At 40.1% G+C, this 15,351-nt stretch overlaps 1 protein-coding gene across 1 annotated transcript in view; it reads right to left on the reverse strand.

Annotated features, from left to right (window-relative positions):
* The window catches only part of ARHGAP15 (Rho GTPase activating protein 15), a 320,557-nt gene that overhangs the window by 15,863 nt on the left and 289,343 nt on the right, over window positions 1-15,351 (reverse strand). The window contains exon 13 of the mRNA XM_009087780.4: window positions 7,648-7,753. Coding sequence (XP_009086028.1) covers window positions 7,648-7,753 — 106 coding nt within the window. The remainder of the gene's footprint in view (window positions 1-7,647; window positions 7,754-15,351) is intronic.

A 15,351-nucleotide genomic window follows, 5' to 3' on the forward strand; every position in this document is an offset into this window, starting at 1 on the left:
TAAAAAAAACAAAACAGGGTCTGTTTTCCCATCAATGTGCTGAGGGATTTACATGCCAAACTCTCACTAGCCTTAATGAATTACCTGCATAAATTCCCTTTCAATCAATAGCAGAATAGATCCTGTTGTGTTATATTAATTATTTTGCACAGAACACTGACATTTTGGCCTTAAAGCCTTTTTTGTTTTGTTTTATTTTTTTAAAGTTCCAATGAATATCTGAGAAACTTTAAACAAATTATTTATTTCACAGCCTTAATTCTGAGAAAAATCATGTATCTTTAGGCACAAAAATGAAAAGCGTTGCAATTTACCCTTTGATGACCTTGTTGTGGACATTAGTGCGTTGGGCCCCAATCTCCACAAATTAAAAAAAGAAAAACCAGGGGGACAGAGCCATTGTAATGAACTGAGCATTCCTAATTTTGGCCCACAAAAAAGGATTTGAGCTGGAAAGAACACTAACCCCAAGCAATATTAAGAGGTTACAAAATCCCATAAATTAACTCCGCCGGTGATATTTTGCTAAAGCTGATGCGAGTGCAAACCAGAAGCAGGGTTCTCACGTGGTCCTGATTAACTGAAGAGTCCTTAGCAGTAACCAGCCCTGCCTGGGATGTGCTGGCCAGATGCACACGTACACCCACAGCACATGGATGAGCCTTCAAAGGCTTGGGGGGCTCCACTGGGGGATTGGGGAGCAAGCAAAGAGTGGAAGTGAGAATTGTTGGCTGTGCCGTGGTGGGAAAGTGCCTCACCCTCTCCATTCCTCACTTTCTTTATCTACACAACTAGGATAATAAAACTTACTGACCTGAAAAGGAAGTTAGGAGATTTAATTAATGTTTGAAAAGCTTTTTTGAGATTGTTTGATATTGAGTAATGTGGGATGAACAATAGGAGCTCTTGGAGACAGGGGCTCTGTCTATCAGGGTTTGTGTACTGCACTCAGCACAATGGTGCCGTGCAGCCACAGAGTCAACTGTGTCATAAATATTTAAATTAAAACTGTGTTAATTATTTTTATCATCCTGTTATTTGCTGATGCACCAGTTCAGTACTTGGTAGCATTGAAAAGTACCAAGTGCAATTATTTGCCTGACTGTTATGAAAATCAGGGTTTATTTTTTTAAATACAGTTGTGGAAATCGGAAATAGATGGAAGCAAGGGGTGAAAATGTGGCTTTAATTACTCATCATGCTTCTTGTTAAAAGCACTAAGCAGTAAGGCATTCTTTGGGGAAGAACTAACTTTGTAAACTTTCTTACTCCTCAAGGAGCAGGATTTGGCATGACTGCAAAACTCTCGGTAGCAGGTCACCCCAACCCCAAAAAGTACAAAATCAAAATGCTTAAAGATGCTTCTGAGAGACTGGATTTTTTTTTTCTTTTTTTATTACTTTTTTTTTTTTTTTTTTTTTTTTGCCTGGAACCCAAAATCTACTCATACTCCTGTCCTGTGCACCCTTGTGCCTGGTGCATATTTTCTTGTGTCCACTTACATCTGGAGGGTGAGTTTAGTAGACTGATGTGTGCTTCACAGAGAGGAAAAGGGTTTAATTCTTCTCCTTCCCCCAAAATGAGCCCCAGGAAGCTGTGGTAAATGGGATGAGTGTTGGCATTGCTCCAGCTCCTTTGTGAAACTCTTCCATAGTTGAAACGAAGAAAAGCACGTGTGCAAAAGCACATCTCAATATATATTTGCCCTTCTCAAGTTAAAAGATGATTAAATCACTCCATAGAAATCTTAAAATGCCAGTCAGGTATATCTGAATTTTTTATGTAACTGGTCTGCCCACTCCTGCACTGTGAGGTGCAGGAGGCCTCACAATTCCAGTGACTGCTCCCCAAAGCTTGTAGGACCACAGTTACACTTTTCTTCTTGCTGCTGTCCTATGGCTAAAAACCAAAACCTGCTCATGAGTTGCCTGATTATAACGAAAGGTCTTAATTTAGGAAAAAATTTCAACAAATAATATTACTTGTGCCTTCTTTTAAGGACTTCTGCACCTTTCAAAATTTGGGCATTTTTCCTGAGGGAAAACTTAAGCGCCCATTCCACTTTTTGGGTTGTAGGTCTTCCACAGGTTCACTGATGTTTCCCAAATAGATTTTTTTCTTTGTATAGTACTTCCATTTTGGAGATTGTTTTTAGTTTTCAGTAGCTTTTAACTTTATTATTTTTATTTTTATGTTTTTATTTTTATTTTTATTTTTATGTTTTTATTTTTCTTACTAGAAAACTTGCACAGTTCTCAGTGTAATCTGTTCTTTTGCTGTCTGAGAAAAGGGCTCTCCTGAGCTTACATTTATAACATGAGCCTGCCTGAAAACTGCTGATATGACATGTAGTTTAGCAAGTGAAAATCACATATATTTGCTACATTTTTCCTCCACCAACTTTGGAGGGAAAAAAACTAGTTTGCAGACATCCCATACAGCATTATTATATGCTGTACTTTAACTTCTTTTTCTGGTTTTCCCTCAGAATTCTGGGTACTGCTGCTGGATTTGTCATCACATTGTCATTGTGTCATGGTGTGCATGCTACTGTGGGCTGCTGGCTATGCATGGCTCTGCTTTATTTTCCTTTTAATTTATTTTTTATTTTCTTTTTTTTTCCTCCTTAGATTTTAATAAGTAGAAACAAGTCTATTTAATTGCATATAATTTGGAAAAACCTTGACTTTTCAGAATGTTGCTGCCAGAGGTTGTCAGGTTTGAGGTGGGGGGCCTATTCTTCCCCACTGCTTGTAAAAGTTGGATGTTTTTTTCCTGTTCACAGACATATGAGCAGGGGGGACATTTGGTTTTTTTTGTCAAAACAGCTGAAGATTAATACCTATGACTTTTGTTAGATCATATATTAATATTGGTGGATTTGTCTTAGATATATAGTTCTACCCTTGATGAGGAGCATCTTTCCAGTGATATCAATGAAAACAATTAATAGTAAGAATGAAGAATTTGGGCAGAGGGGGAAGACAATCAGGGAGAAAATCTTCATTCTCCCTCTGAAAGGGCAGAAAGCCTGGATGGCATCTGAAAATTACTTGCCATGCTACGTAGAGTATGGGAAAAATGGAGCAAAATAAATGGAGTTTCTTGGATTCAAAGGTGAATTAAAACAAATCAGCTCCTGCCTGGACAAGCCAGCCAGATAGGGCACATTAACAGATCCACGTGATAAACCAAGAGGCAACTGCAGAGCTCCCCAGACAACTTGCCTGAAGTGGCTGCCAAGGAGGCAGATGCTGCTGCTGGAAGAATATCTTCCACAGTTGGGCATCTGGGTTCCGCGCTTTCCACGTAAGGCACAGGGATGGGAGCTGGCCCCTGCCTTCCCCTTTAATTATTTCAACCTCCCTTTTATAGTTTTGTAAATAACACACATTATCCTGCCTTCGTGAGGGGAAATCAGGAGCAAGGAGAGGGGTTTTTGTCTCTAACACCTCCCCTTGCAGGGGTGTCCACACGGATGGGCACAGCCAGACCGGAGCTTGGCTGCCCTGCGCTCCAGCCTGGTCAGATGTGACACAGCTCGGGTCTGGGAGCCACAGAGCTGCCTCGTGGTGGCACGGAGCTCAACTTAATAAGCAGAGCAGGCTGAGATTCATTAATTTAACATTAATAAGCACAGCTCATGAGCTCAGGCACAGTGCTGTGTAACGCAGGCACACGGCTCCTGGAGGAGAGCGGCGTCCGCCCTCGCCAGCTCGGAGCGCAGAGCTGAGGACCCAGCCAGGGTATTCCTCCTCCCTGCTGCATTTTGCATGAGGGAGAAATGAGAACTTTTGTGGTCACTGGAGAAGCTTCTGTGCAAATAAAAAAAAAAAAATCCCATCCAGGTTTTTAAATTGTGTTGCTGGTTTATGCTGAGATTTTAAGTCATTTGAACTTCTCGTGCCTCGGTTTCCCAGTGGGTGTGTGACAGCTACCTCAAGGTGCTGTGGTGAAAGCAGGTCATAAATGCACAGAGTGAGATTCTCCTTCTGCCTAACTTCTATCACAATTCTGTGAGTAAATTATTGGGTACATACAATGGTTTCCCAGATAGGGATTCGTTGTGCTCAGTTCATGTTTGAGCAGAGACAAGGCAAGGTTTCTGCATCGTTTGATGTCCTGTGTGCACCCAAAAAATGGGACCAGAAAGGTGCATCAGTTTTAGCTGGTACCTGTGATTAGCTCACTTTGTTTGGGAGTAAAAGTCAGATGTGAGTAAGGAAGAGGAAAGAGGAGATCTGTGGAACTCCTCTGTATAGGGCAGAAATATTTGGGCTGTACAGAGCAAGCAAATATCCTCTAAACATGTTTGAGTAGAACAGGCTGTTTTCTGTAGCCCTGTATTCAGTAAATCTCTACTCAGGTTAGGTTTTTGTTGTTTCTTTCCTGTGTGAGATCTGTTTGTTTGATTTGCTCATCTTTGGGAAGAAGCATGAATAGCCTTACAGAAGTTGTGCTCAATTATTTCCAGCATGAGTCATAATGGAACAATTCCTCATGGAATTAGACTGACAGAGCTATGTAATAAGTCTGTTCAGCCCCACATTTTGTCTATTTTGCTTTTACGTAGAAGAGATTTCATGGAAAGATGAACAGGGACGTCAGCAGGTTGTGGTTTTTCCTATCAAATGCAAAAAAAAACTGTTCTTTCTTATCAAATGAAAGAACAGGTACTACAGACTCAACTTTGCTTTTAATCCGCCTCCTGTGGGCTGCATACCCTGCACTGTGACTTCTTGCAGCTTCAGAGAGCTTGGTTGAAGAGAGATATGTGGCACGGGAGTTAACCCCTGCTGCCAGGCCTTTCTCACAGACTCTCTCATCACCTCTTTGTCTGGGTTTCTGAGGAGAACCCTTCTGAAGTGCATTTCTCACTGTTATTTGTGCTGGATCTGGACCTGCTCCTGCAGACTGGATTGCTGCAGAATGGCTTAGGATAAGGCAAAGGCTGGACTCTCGTGCTGAGTGTCAATGAGACAGATGCTCTCATGTGCTGATAGAAGTCACAGGCTTGGACAGCCCCATGGTCCAGGTCTGTATAGCCCTGCTCTGTCTGTCTGACAGGAAATAAAGGAGTAGGAGAAGGGTAGGAGAAGGAGAGGGAATGCCATGGAAACAGCATAGCTGCAATCCCTCATCTTCTCCCCATCAGAACCCCCTCAAGACCAGTTCAACTCTAGGCAAGAACATCCATCTCAACCAACAAATATATGAACTGCAGTTGTATGCCTCAAATAAAGCCAGTTTAGTTATTTTTCCAACTCAGCAGAAACTTCTGAAACTCCTAAAACTTGTCCTGAGAAAGTCCTGTAATAAAGGGAGTAGTGCAAGTCTGTGCTGAGGGACATTGACACTCCTCTTCTGAAGAGTGTCCCCAAAATTAATATAACTCTACATTTTGTAACTTCTGCAAACTAGTCATGTTTCCTAGACCGATTCAAACCAACACACCTTGTCTCTATTTGCAGAATATAAGCATCACAGCATTACTTAAAATGTAAGTATTTCATTCTCATTTAGGGAGCCTTGAGATCATTCAGGCTGACCCCTGTCTTTAGCATCAGCAAGTTCAAGAGAACACATATGTTTTATTTTTTGGGGGATATTTTTGTGCTTTCGATATCTATTCCACCGTTGCTTCCATATCAATGGAGCAAAGCTTATGGAATAGCACTATCTTTTGCTGAGGATGTGTTTGAGGCAGAGAAGAAGATTGACCTTCTTCAGAGAGACTCAGACAATTGCTTCCCTAATGCTTAAACCCCCAAATGGCTCCAGTGTCACGTCTTCCTGCCTTCCATCACTCTGTGCCACTGTGTTGCCTTGGTGTACCTCTGCATTATGAACTATTGGTATTTTATTTCCTCTATTTTAGCAGTTTCATTTTTCCTTTTGTTTTCTTTTCTCCGAAAAACCACCAGTGTGGGTCCAGTTTTGCCAGTTATTCTACACATCCACAGCAGGAAACAATTGCTGTCCCAAATAGATTATGCTCTAAAAAGCCAAGGCAGACAAAGGAAGTATTATCACCATTTTGTAAACAAGGAACCGAGGCACAGGGAGATTAAATGATTTACCCAAGGTCACCCAGAACATCCGGTCAAAGCCAAGAACTGAACCCACGTCTCCCGAGTCTCAATCAAGTGATTTAACTATGAGATCAAAGACTTATTGTGTGTACCTGATATCTCTCCCCTAAGACATGGCAACAAAACTTTTTCAGGTTAAGATCAATGCCACACAGAGTGCAGTAAATTTTGTATATGGCATATCTGTGCTGACAGCGTGTACCCACTCCTTGCACTCATGTTCTTCCCAGGAAATAATTTCCCTTATTATTCTTCCATTGCCAGCAATAAATTATCATCCTTCTCTAGATAACCTGCTGAAGGAGAGAATGTGTGCACACAGTGCATCAAATGAACACACAGAAAACTGTTTTTCTGCAAGGCCAAACTCAGTCATTTTATGGACTGCTTAAAATCCTTCCATGCTTAAATGAAATGAGGACGTTCCCACAACTATATGAACTTCATTTTTGCCATTTCAGCTGGAAGCTGCAAAACAAGATAAAGGATCTGCATCTCTTACATGCACATGCCAAGAAATGGTCGCTATAAAGGCATCATTCATTATAAGCTCAGAGTGGTCTTTGATTTCGAGCCTTTATCACTCCCTCACTGGGGTCAGGACGTTGTTCCTGGGATGAAATACTCCTCTGTGCCTTGATGGGGCCCAGATCCTGATGTCCCTTCAGTTTTAGGAGTAGTTTGGCTGAAAAGTGACTGTAGGAAACAGCAGTTGGGTGGTGCCAACAGCAAGGAGGAATAGGATCACAGGACCCTGCCCTTCCCATATCCCTACCCTGAGGCCTCCTGGTCATCCTGCAGGTCAAACAGCTCTGGTGGGTGTCTGAGTGAGCCATGTCAGCTATGTACACCTTTGCTGCTAATGCCATGAAGCACTGAGGCAAATGTGCTTCCCTGGGTTGATTTTTTGGGTTGATGTCTCTTGCAAACACAGCTCAGTGAGTGTGGAAACCCCAGGGGAATGATGAGGGGCGACCTCGCAGGGTTGATTTTCTGCCTCTGTGGTACCTCAGCAACATTAGGAGAGCAAAGATGCACTTCCAAATATTTCCTCAGCATTTCTTAGGTGTTCTGTGTTGTCCCAAGCTCCTTGTGAGGGACAAGAGCACTTGCTCTGTTTTTTGAGTGAGGTTGTGTCTGACCTCAACACAGCACATGGACAGTGCAGGTAATTGGGGAACTCAGTGTTCAAAACATGGCCATCCAAAAGGCCATTCCTGGAGAAATTCAATCAAACTAGGAATGCAGTCTGGGACACATTGCATTTGCCCTGGTCAATGCACCTGCAGCATGGTAATCCCAGTGGTTTTGGCTGCACTGAAGGAAAGAGAATTGTTCTGCTTTCTATTCAAGTTAAAATTTGGGATTTTGCTTAGACATCCTGATTTCTTGTGCAGGAATAGGATATACACAGATACCATAAATCATGCTTAATTTTGCCATAGAATGTAATTATCTTAGGTATTTTGGGTGACACTTCCAATAGGATTAGGACACCACATAGCAATTCCTTTTTCTAAAATTACTGATCTGCCAGTACCACAGTTCTACTTACTTCTGTAGGTGTCCAAAAAGGATTTTCATCGTGTCATAGTTGGGTCTAGGGAGCTTCTTTACCAGGCTCCTTATGCATTTGATGCGAGTGGCATTGTCCTGGATTTCTAAAGGAAAAAAAAAAGAAAAAAACCATTTGAGTGCCACATTTGGACATTGCTTCGCACAGTGCTGTAGCTGGTACCTTACAAGAAAAGTCATCATGAATACGTGGCTAAAACCAAAATATTTCATACCTTCTTTCACCTTAACAGAGAACAAAAGGAGTTTACAAAGATTAAAAATTCTGTTAATCTTAAGAAAGCATTTCCTGGTTCACAGAAAAATATTTTTTTACTTTTATTTTATTAGAGTGATAGACCACCTTCCTTGGATCAAACACCTCCAAGAAGTAAGAGAGCCACATCTTAAATGGAATTATCCTCTGAAATTGCATTTGTCCAGTGAGGCAGCTTCTGTGATAGGTGCACTTTCTATGTAATCCTTGTTGTCCTTTTTTATTCATCATAATTAATCCAGTCTACTTATGAATCTGTCTTTAGCAACCCATCATATTTGGAAACATAAAATTTGCTATTGTTTTTAGTAGTCCAACCTCGAGAAAAATTATTTCAAAAAACTATTTCACTGCAGCTATTTCGTCATACCTATAACATCTCTCAACTGGAATTTCTACAGGAAAAAAGACAAAGTGTTTCAAACTTAGAATCAGTAATAAAGAATGCAGCACTGAGGACTTTAATCTCTCCTTTGGGGTGATAAGAGCAGTTCTACCATTTCTGTTAAGGTATGTCTTCCTGTTTTATCATGACCTATAGTTTTGTGAGAAAGGTTTGGCTGATATTTTCATCAATTTGTTAAGATGTTGCAACTAAAGCAAAGTCATGTACAACTGTTCTTTCATTTAGGAACAGATTAGATAAGGTACCAGTAGGTCTGATGTAGGGAAAACATCTTGCATGTTACATGCCCTAGATAACCTGAGAACACTTTTCTGATCTTATCATCTATGATTTAATTATCACCTATCATTCTTCGTATATGTTCCTCTTTAATATTCATATTACCCTAGCACTCAGAGATCTCAATCAGGATTAAATCCCAGTTGCAGTAGGTGCTGCACAAGCATACGTGGTGATTAGTGACTTGATTTAAAGGTTTCACCAAAAAAAAAGTTTCAAGCTAAAATTTTCCTGCAATCAAGCTTAATTTAAAAATTAAAATTACTAGGATAATATTCCTTCCTCAGCATGTGCTGCTAGTTCCTGCTGAGATTAGTACTTCATACCCACAGATATAGATGTTTATACTGAAATTGTTTTTAATTTTAACAATCATGTAGACATGGAAGACAAAGACCTAAAAGTAGGCAGTGCATAGGTATTAGTTTCCAGTAAAAAAAAAACCAAAAACAACCAGACTTTCTTATGGACTTATAGGAAGTCAAGCAATTGACAATAGTAATGATGAAGTTAAACACAAATGAAGAGCACACTTTCTGTGTATTTCTCTCTTGTTTTGGTTTGACCTACAAAAAGCCTTAACTTCTGAACAGCCCAAGCTCCCTCACTCTTGCAGTGCAGTCATCCCTGGATGTTTTCTGCCACAAGCCATTACTGCTCAATTTTGTTCTGTGGGTGAACTGCCCAGTGGAAATAGAAGCTAAAAATGAAAATGATATGAAATTTGCAGAAGTTAATGTATTTTAGGAAGGGGGAGAAAATTCTCCGGGTTTTTTATTTGTGCTGCTTGGTGTGCATAAAAAAAATTACAGAATCATTTGGTATCAAGAAGTCCTCCAACATCCAAGTCTAAAAGCACTGCCAAGTCCACCACCAAACCATGTTCTCAAGTGCCACATCCACATGGCTTTTAAACCCCTCCAGGGCTGGGGACTCACCCACTGCTCTGGGCAGCCTGTTCCAATGCTTAGCAATCCTTTTAATGAAGGAATTTTTCCTAATACCCAACCTAAACCTCTCCTGGCACAACCTGAGGCCATTTCCTTTCAATCTGGGACTTGTTACCTGGGAGAAGAGACCAACTTCTACCTTTCTGCAGCCTTCTGTCAGCTTGCTCCAGAGGGGCACTAAAGTTCCTCCTGAGTCTCCTTTTCTCCAGCTCCCTCATCTGATCCTCATCGGACTTGAGCCCCAGCCCCTTCCCCAGTCCCACTGCCCTTCTCTGCACATGCTGTGCCATCACAAGATATGCTAGGATCTCACTAGATTATTTATATTTATTTATATTTTTAATTATAGTTATAGTTATTTATCTTTATTTTTATATTTATATTATTTATACTTGGGTTGCCTTGCCTCTCCTGCAATGCCACAGAAAAAGCTTCTCAAGTAGTTTAATTTTTAATTCTAGTTCATCTTTTTTGGTTTTTTTTTTTTTTTTTTTTTCCTGAGAATTCATTGGGCTTGAGTGGAACTGAGACACTGAGGCAGGGACAAGCACAGTGGAAGGAAGGCCTCACTCTTTGTCTGTTGCAGAACATTTGCAGGGAAGTGCTGTACAGTGAAACTTTATCGTGTTCTCTTGACAGAAGTGTCTCTGCTCTGTGTTGATTAACACAGATAGAGAACCACATCCCTGCACCTTCTGCTGCTCACAGAGGCTGCAACTCTTTGTGAGGTGCATTTGTAAAGGTGGTAAAACAGCACTCCCCCAATATTAATTTATTTTAAAAATTATATATTGACAGAATGGCAAGGGTAGAAAGCTTTCCTTTAGGGCTTATTGTACCAAAGTCATCAGTATTGGAACATAGGGGATATTTAGGTAGGCAATAAAGCACAAAAACCACAGAAATTTTGCATAAAATTATGTTGTGCATCGGCCTTTTTGTTAATTGTTAGTCTATTGTAAAAGAAGAAAAAAACAGGCAACATGTGGTAACTTTAGTCAGCATTTCTGAACTGGGGATGATAAACACCTCTGCCTGGCTCTGGCATTTATCAGTACTGAGATATTATTACCACATAGAGTCACAGCATGGTTACTGTTATCATCAAAAAAAAAGAGCCAGCTAATCTTAATGGTTTGTAAAGCCGTTACCTGCACTGGTCTGACATTTATCATGATCATTTTACCACATGAGTCCTACATTGCAAAGGTATTTTATCTGGAAGGGACATCACTATGAATTATTATTTGCAGCTAGGTAGAAAATTGTATGTTGTAGATACCTTTTCTCATTATAAATCACAGTCACATTTCACCATTTCCCACACAAAGCTGCTGAGCCCAGGCTTTTTGCCATAACACTTAGTCTTGCTCCCTTTATAGTTCCATGAAAATATTGGGTATTCTTTCATTAAAATGGTTGATATCGGTGGGTTTTTTTAAATGCTCTATACACGCTTGATTTTTCTCTAGTATAAAAGAATTTGTTTTTCCACTTGAGAAGCTGAAGAGGATAAACTGTTCATTTTTTTTATTAAAGCTTACTCTCGCTTCAGTTTTTGTGGCTGGGCTTGTCTTTACTCTTGACCTTGTTGATGGAATATTTAACAGATCAGATGCAAGATCTTATGTTTCATTTGCAATACCTATGTATTTGCTTTATTTTTGTAATGCCTTCAGTTCCACATTCCTAGAAATTTTTCCCTTTCAGATCCCTGAGTAGAAATATTTCTTAATTTTTTGTTTTTAAGTTTTTCTCTTTACCTTGAACAAGTGTAAGGTTGAAATCCTTAAACATGGGTTTTTAAAAATAGGTGGGGCAAAAGTTATCCCCCTTCCCTGTGCTGTATCATGAAGCCCAGCAGTGCAGGGTGAAAAGGAAGGAAAACACTCTTAACAGCTGTTAAATTCTCCAGCTAAGTCTAGAAAAGGAAGCAGAGCAATTGTGATAAAAAGAAACAAAATTGGTTTTAATTACATTCTTTTTATGGTAAGAATTGGTGAAAATCTGAGGGGAAAAAAATCTTTTTGGAAAGTTAGACTCTCTTTTCCCCATGAAAATTTTGGAAGGGAAAGTCATTATGATTATATATATCAAATAAAGAATGAGAGGAGGGCTAATCCTCTTTGCATTTTGTGGGGAAATTTTGGGAGACGTAGGGGATAATTTCAGCAGATCAGGATACTCTGAAGTGAATCACAGATGGCTTTGCCGTGTAAAAGAATCATAGAAAACATATTTAGAATTTTGGTTACTCTCTTTAAAAATAGGGCTGGCTCCCTTTAACAGAGCAAAACCATGGGGATGCTCTCTTGTTTATATCTAAATGAAGAATGCATTGAAAAAAAAACCCTCTTACTATTATATAAGCCCTTTTGTAAATGAGCTTTGGATAAACATTTGGGCACAGAAGAATACATGACGTGTCTCTAACATTAACAGTGGCTGGCTAAAAATGAATGAAGAGAGTAACCTTTAGCACTCGTGTCCATAAAGAATACTTAAGAGAATCCCACCGAATGTTTCTTTTAATCATTAATTTTAAATGGACATAGATGTTTACAACAAGCCACTTTGTTTCAGAACAGGAAGTCCAGGGTTTATCTCCAATAACTCACGTTGGCTAGGAAGGGATGGATGTCTCTAACCTGACGTGCATTCATTATTTTGTAAGGTACTGGGGTCTGACCCGTGACCCTCCTCAGACCTGCTGCATTATTCATGTCTGATTTACTTTGTATAGTTTTACTATAGCACCCATTTCCCTTTTTCCAGGCATTTCAGTGGCTTGTGCATGTTTAATGTTAAATGGCATTTATGCTTCACATTAATGCCTAATTTTATCACAAGCCATGTTTTCTTTTTATGCTTTTGAGCCTCACGGCTGAACTGCTGAAAAAAACCCAGTGATTTATGATCCTGCATAAAATATCAAACTATTGATCTGCCACCTTTTGTTGTTGTTGGCTTTTCAGGCATGGTTTTCCCCGATTTTCTTACAGGCTCTTCTCACCTTGTTCTGTTTTTTGGATAAGATTTCTGCTGTGGTTAAAACGTCACACACTGTTGCTACAGCAAAATCTGCCTGCCAAGAGTTTTTCCAACAATTCTCAACTGATTCAGCTGCCGAGAGAAAGACGGGTCTTGTCTGGGGCTTTTTTTTTTTTTTTTGGATTGGTCTTTTTATTTTTTTGGGTTGTTTATTTCATTCCTTTTTTATATTTTTTAATCGGAACGGGGTGGTTTAGGTGGATTTTCGAGTGCTAATGAAATTGTGAGACTTATGGCGCTGGCTACAGCCAGCCGGAGTGTGGGCAGACGCTCTGTGAGCTTCCCCACTGTGCTGCTGTGCAAGCATCCCTGCTGTTATGTTTGCTATAGTTTTAATGTCTGTGAAAAATTCCTGATGCAACTAAATTATGTTCTGCCCTCTTGTTTGTATAAATAAACACCCGACTTAGCCAATTCATCTCGCTCTTGCCCATTTTAGAAGCTTGCTCTGTCACACAATGCTTAACCCCAGTCCTTGATGGCTTTGGTGTTATCAGGGAATGAAAACTTGCTTAAAAGACAGTACTATGTTGGCTTAATTTTTTTTTCTTTTTTTTTTTTCTTTTTTTTTTTTTTCCCAAACACATCAACTGCCCAAAACTCTGCTTTCGTTTGGTAAGTCTTCATATTCTGGAAGTCATGCTGATTAAGATACACAGGTTTTAATGTATTAATAGATAAATCATCTATATTCATATTCATACCACTTTTAATGTCAGGATATTTTAATGTTACAGCATGCAACATTAAAGTCCCAATTTTAATCACTTGCAGTACACTGTGGCAATCCTCTACTGCAGACATATTGTAAAATATTTCCTTGGTTTTTTCCTAAAAAAAAATCTATAAGAAGTGTTGAAACTAACTAATGTTAGCTATAAAGAAAATAAGCAATTTGTGATCCGAATTGATTTACTTTTTATTCATGCCTCAGAATTAGTTGTTGAAAAAGAAAATGAGAATTGTTGAAACCGCTCTATCTGGGCAATTGATAAATTCATCCTGTGTAATATAAAGAGGAATTTGCAATGAATATTCATACAACTTTTGTGATCCACTAGCAAGACCCAAGACAATGAGTTTGCAACTCGCTCCCATTTAACAAAAATATATGTGGAATTAATGGGAAGAAACAGCACTTAGAAAAGTTAAACTTTAATGTATCGAACTCCAGGTGCCAGAGTTTGAGGGAAATAACCAATAATAGTCATTTTTTACATATTTGATGGGACTGATTATGCAATGTGCAACTCTAAATGGCTTATAGCACATTGTAGCATGGTTCCATCCCATTGGCTACAGTAGGGTGCAGGCAGATGGATGACAGTGACAAGGAGAGAAGTGCTTTTGCTTAGCCGTGCGTTAAGATGCCATCCAGAAGCTCTGTGCACTGCAGACACTTCATTAGGATGCCAGGATAATGGTAAACTACCACTCAGAGTGACACCCCATTTCCTGCTTACTGAGCTCTCCAACCTCGGCAGATGTCAACAATCTCACAGTGCTACAGAGCAGACCTAACTTTCCAGGCACTTTGACTCCAATTTTTTTCCCTTAACAGTGCCATACATTACATGCAATATGTAACAGCAAGTACCAAACAGAAAACAAAATTTGCTGCCCTAATTATAACAAAGCAGCATCTGACTTAGGTCCTGCATGCCCAGCGTACATACAACCAGTTAGGCAGCAGCGGAGAGGAATGAACCTTGTCAGTCGATTCTGGGGGTTAATTAGACTTAGGACTTTGCTAAAGGATAGCCTGATCCTGACTGAAATGATTTTGTTTCACCTCTAAGTTCTACCATGCAAAGGGAAAACGTGCCGAGCTCCTTTCCTGGTTTTTCATGCATTGTGAGAGCCTTGTGCGGGGTTTTCTGAGCAGAAAGAGCAGACTTGAGCATCTGGACGGGGTGATATTTTCTCTGCAAATGCACAACTCGAGGCCGTAACGCACCTCCCCAACAGCAGTTACAGCCAGCAGAGAGGCTGCGCTGCGATGCTTGACCTGCACTCCTTTCCAAACACAAATAGTTGCTCACACTTCCAAAAAAAAGTCTTCAAAGGCAAAACCAGCATACACCAATTCAATTTATAATTTAATTGTATTTCTTGAACCAATTGGTGTGTGGTTATACATGTCTTTAAAGTCAAGAATCTTGCTTATTCTATATGTAGATATTTTGCTCCCTCTTTTTTATTTTTGGCTGTAGAGGTGATTTCACAGTGGTAGTCTGCCCTACAGCAGCAGTGGACCATAATTTTTTTTTTTTTTTTGGGGGGGTGAAGTGGTGGAAACATGACAGGACATCGCTGCTAGCTCCTGAAATCCCTGCTCCCCCACTGAAGATGGGCTTGCATTGTCATCCCTCTGATCCTCACCTATGATCTCCAGACTTCCATGTCATTGAGAACCTGAGGCTGGACAGTGATTTGGGAATGAACAAACATGCAGCAGGATGGAAGGATGTATGGGGCTGAGGTGGCAAAGCATTTCTCAGATTTCACCTTACTCAAAAATTAGGATGCTGCATAGGAACTGTCCCAGAACAATCACAAAGTCGGGGCCATATCACATTTATTCAGCTGTTGTCTGTTTTCCCCAGGCAAAATTCCCACCAAAGATGTCAAATGCACTCTGACTTTCCTCCCTGCACCCTTGGCATTGCCATCAAGAGGAAGGATTGGGCCCCTTGTCCATGTGCCAGGAGAGATCCCAGGAAGAGCAAAAACTGGAGATAT

This window comes from Serinus canaria, chromosome 7, assembly GCF_022539315.1.
Source record: "Serinus canaria isolate serCan28SL12 chromosome 7, serCan2020, whole genome shotgun sequence".
In the NCBI taxonomy this organism is placed as follows: Eukaryota; Metazoa; Chordata; class Aves; order Passeriformes; family Fringillidae; genus Serinus; species Serinus canaria.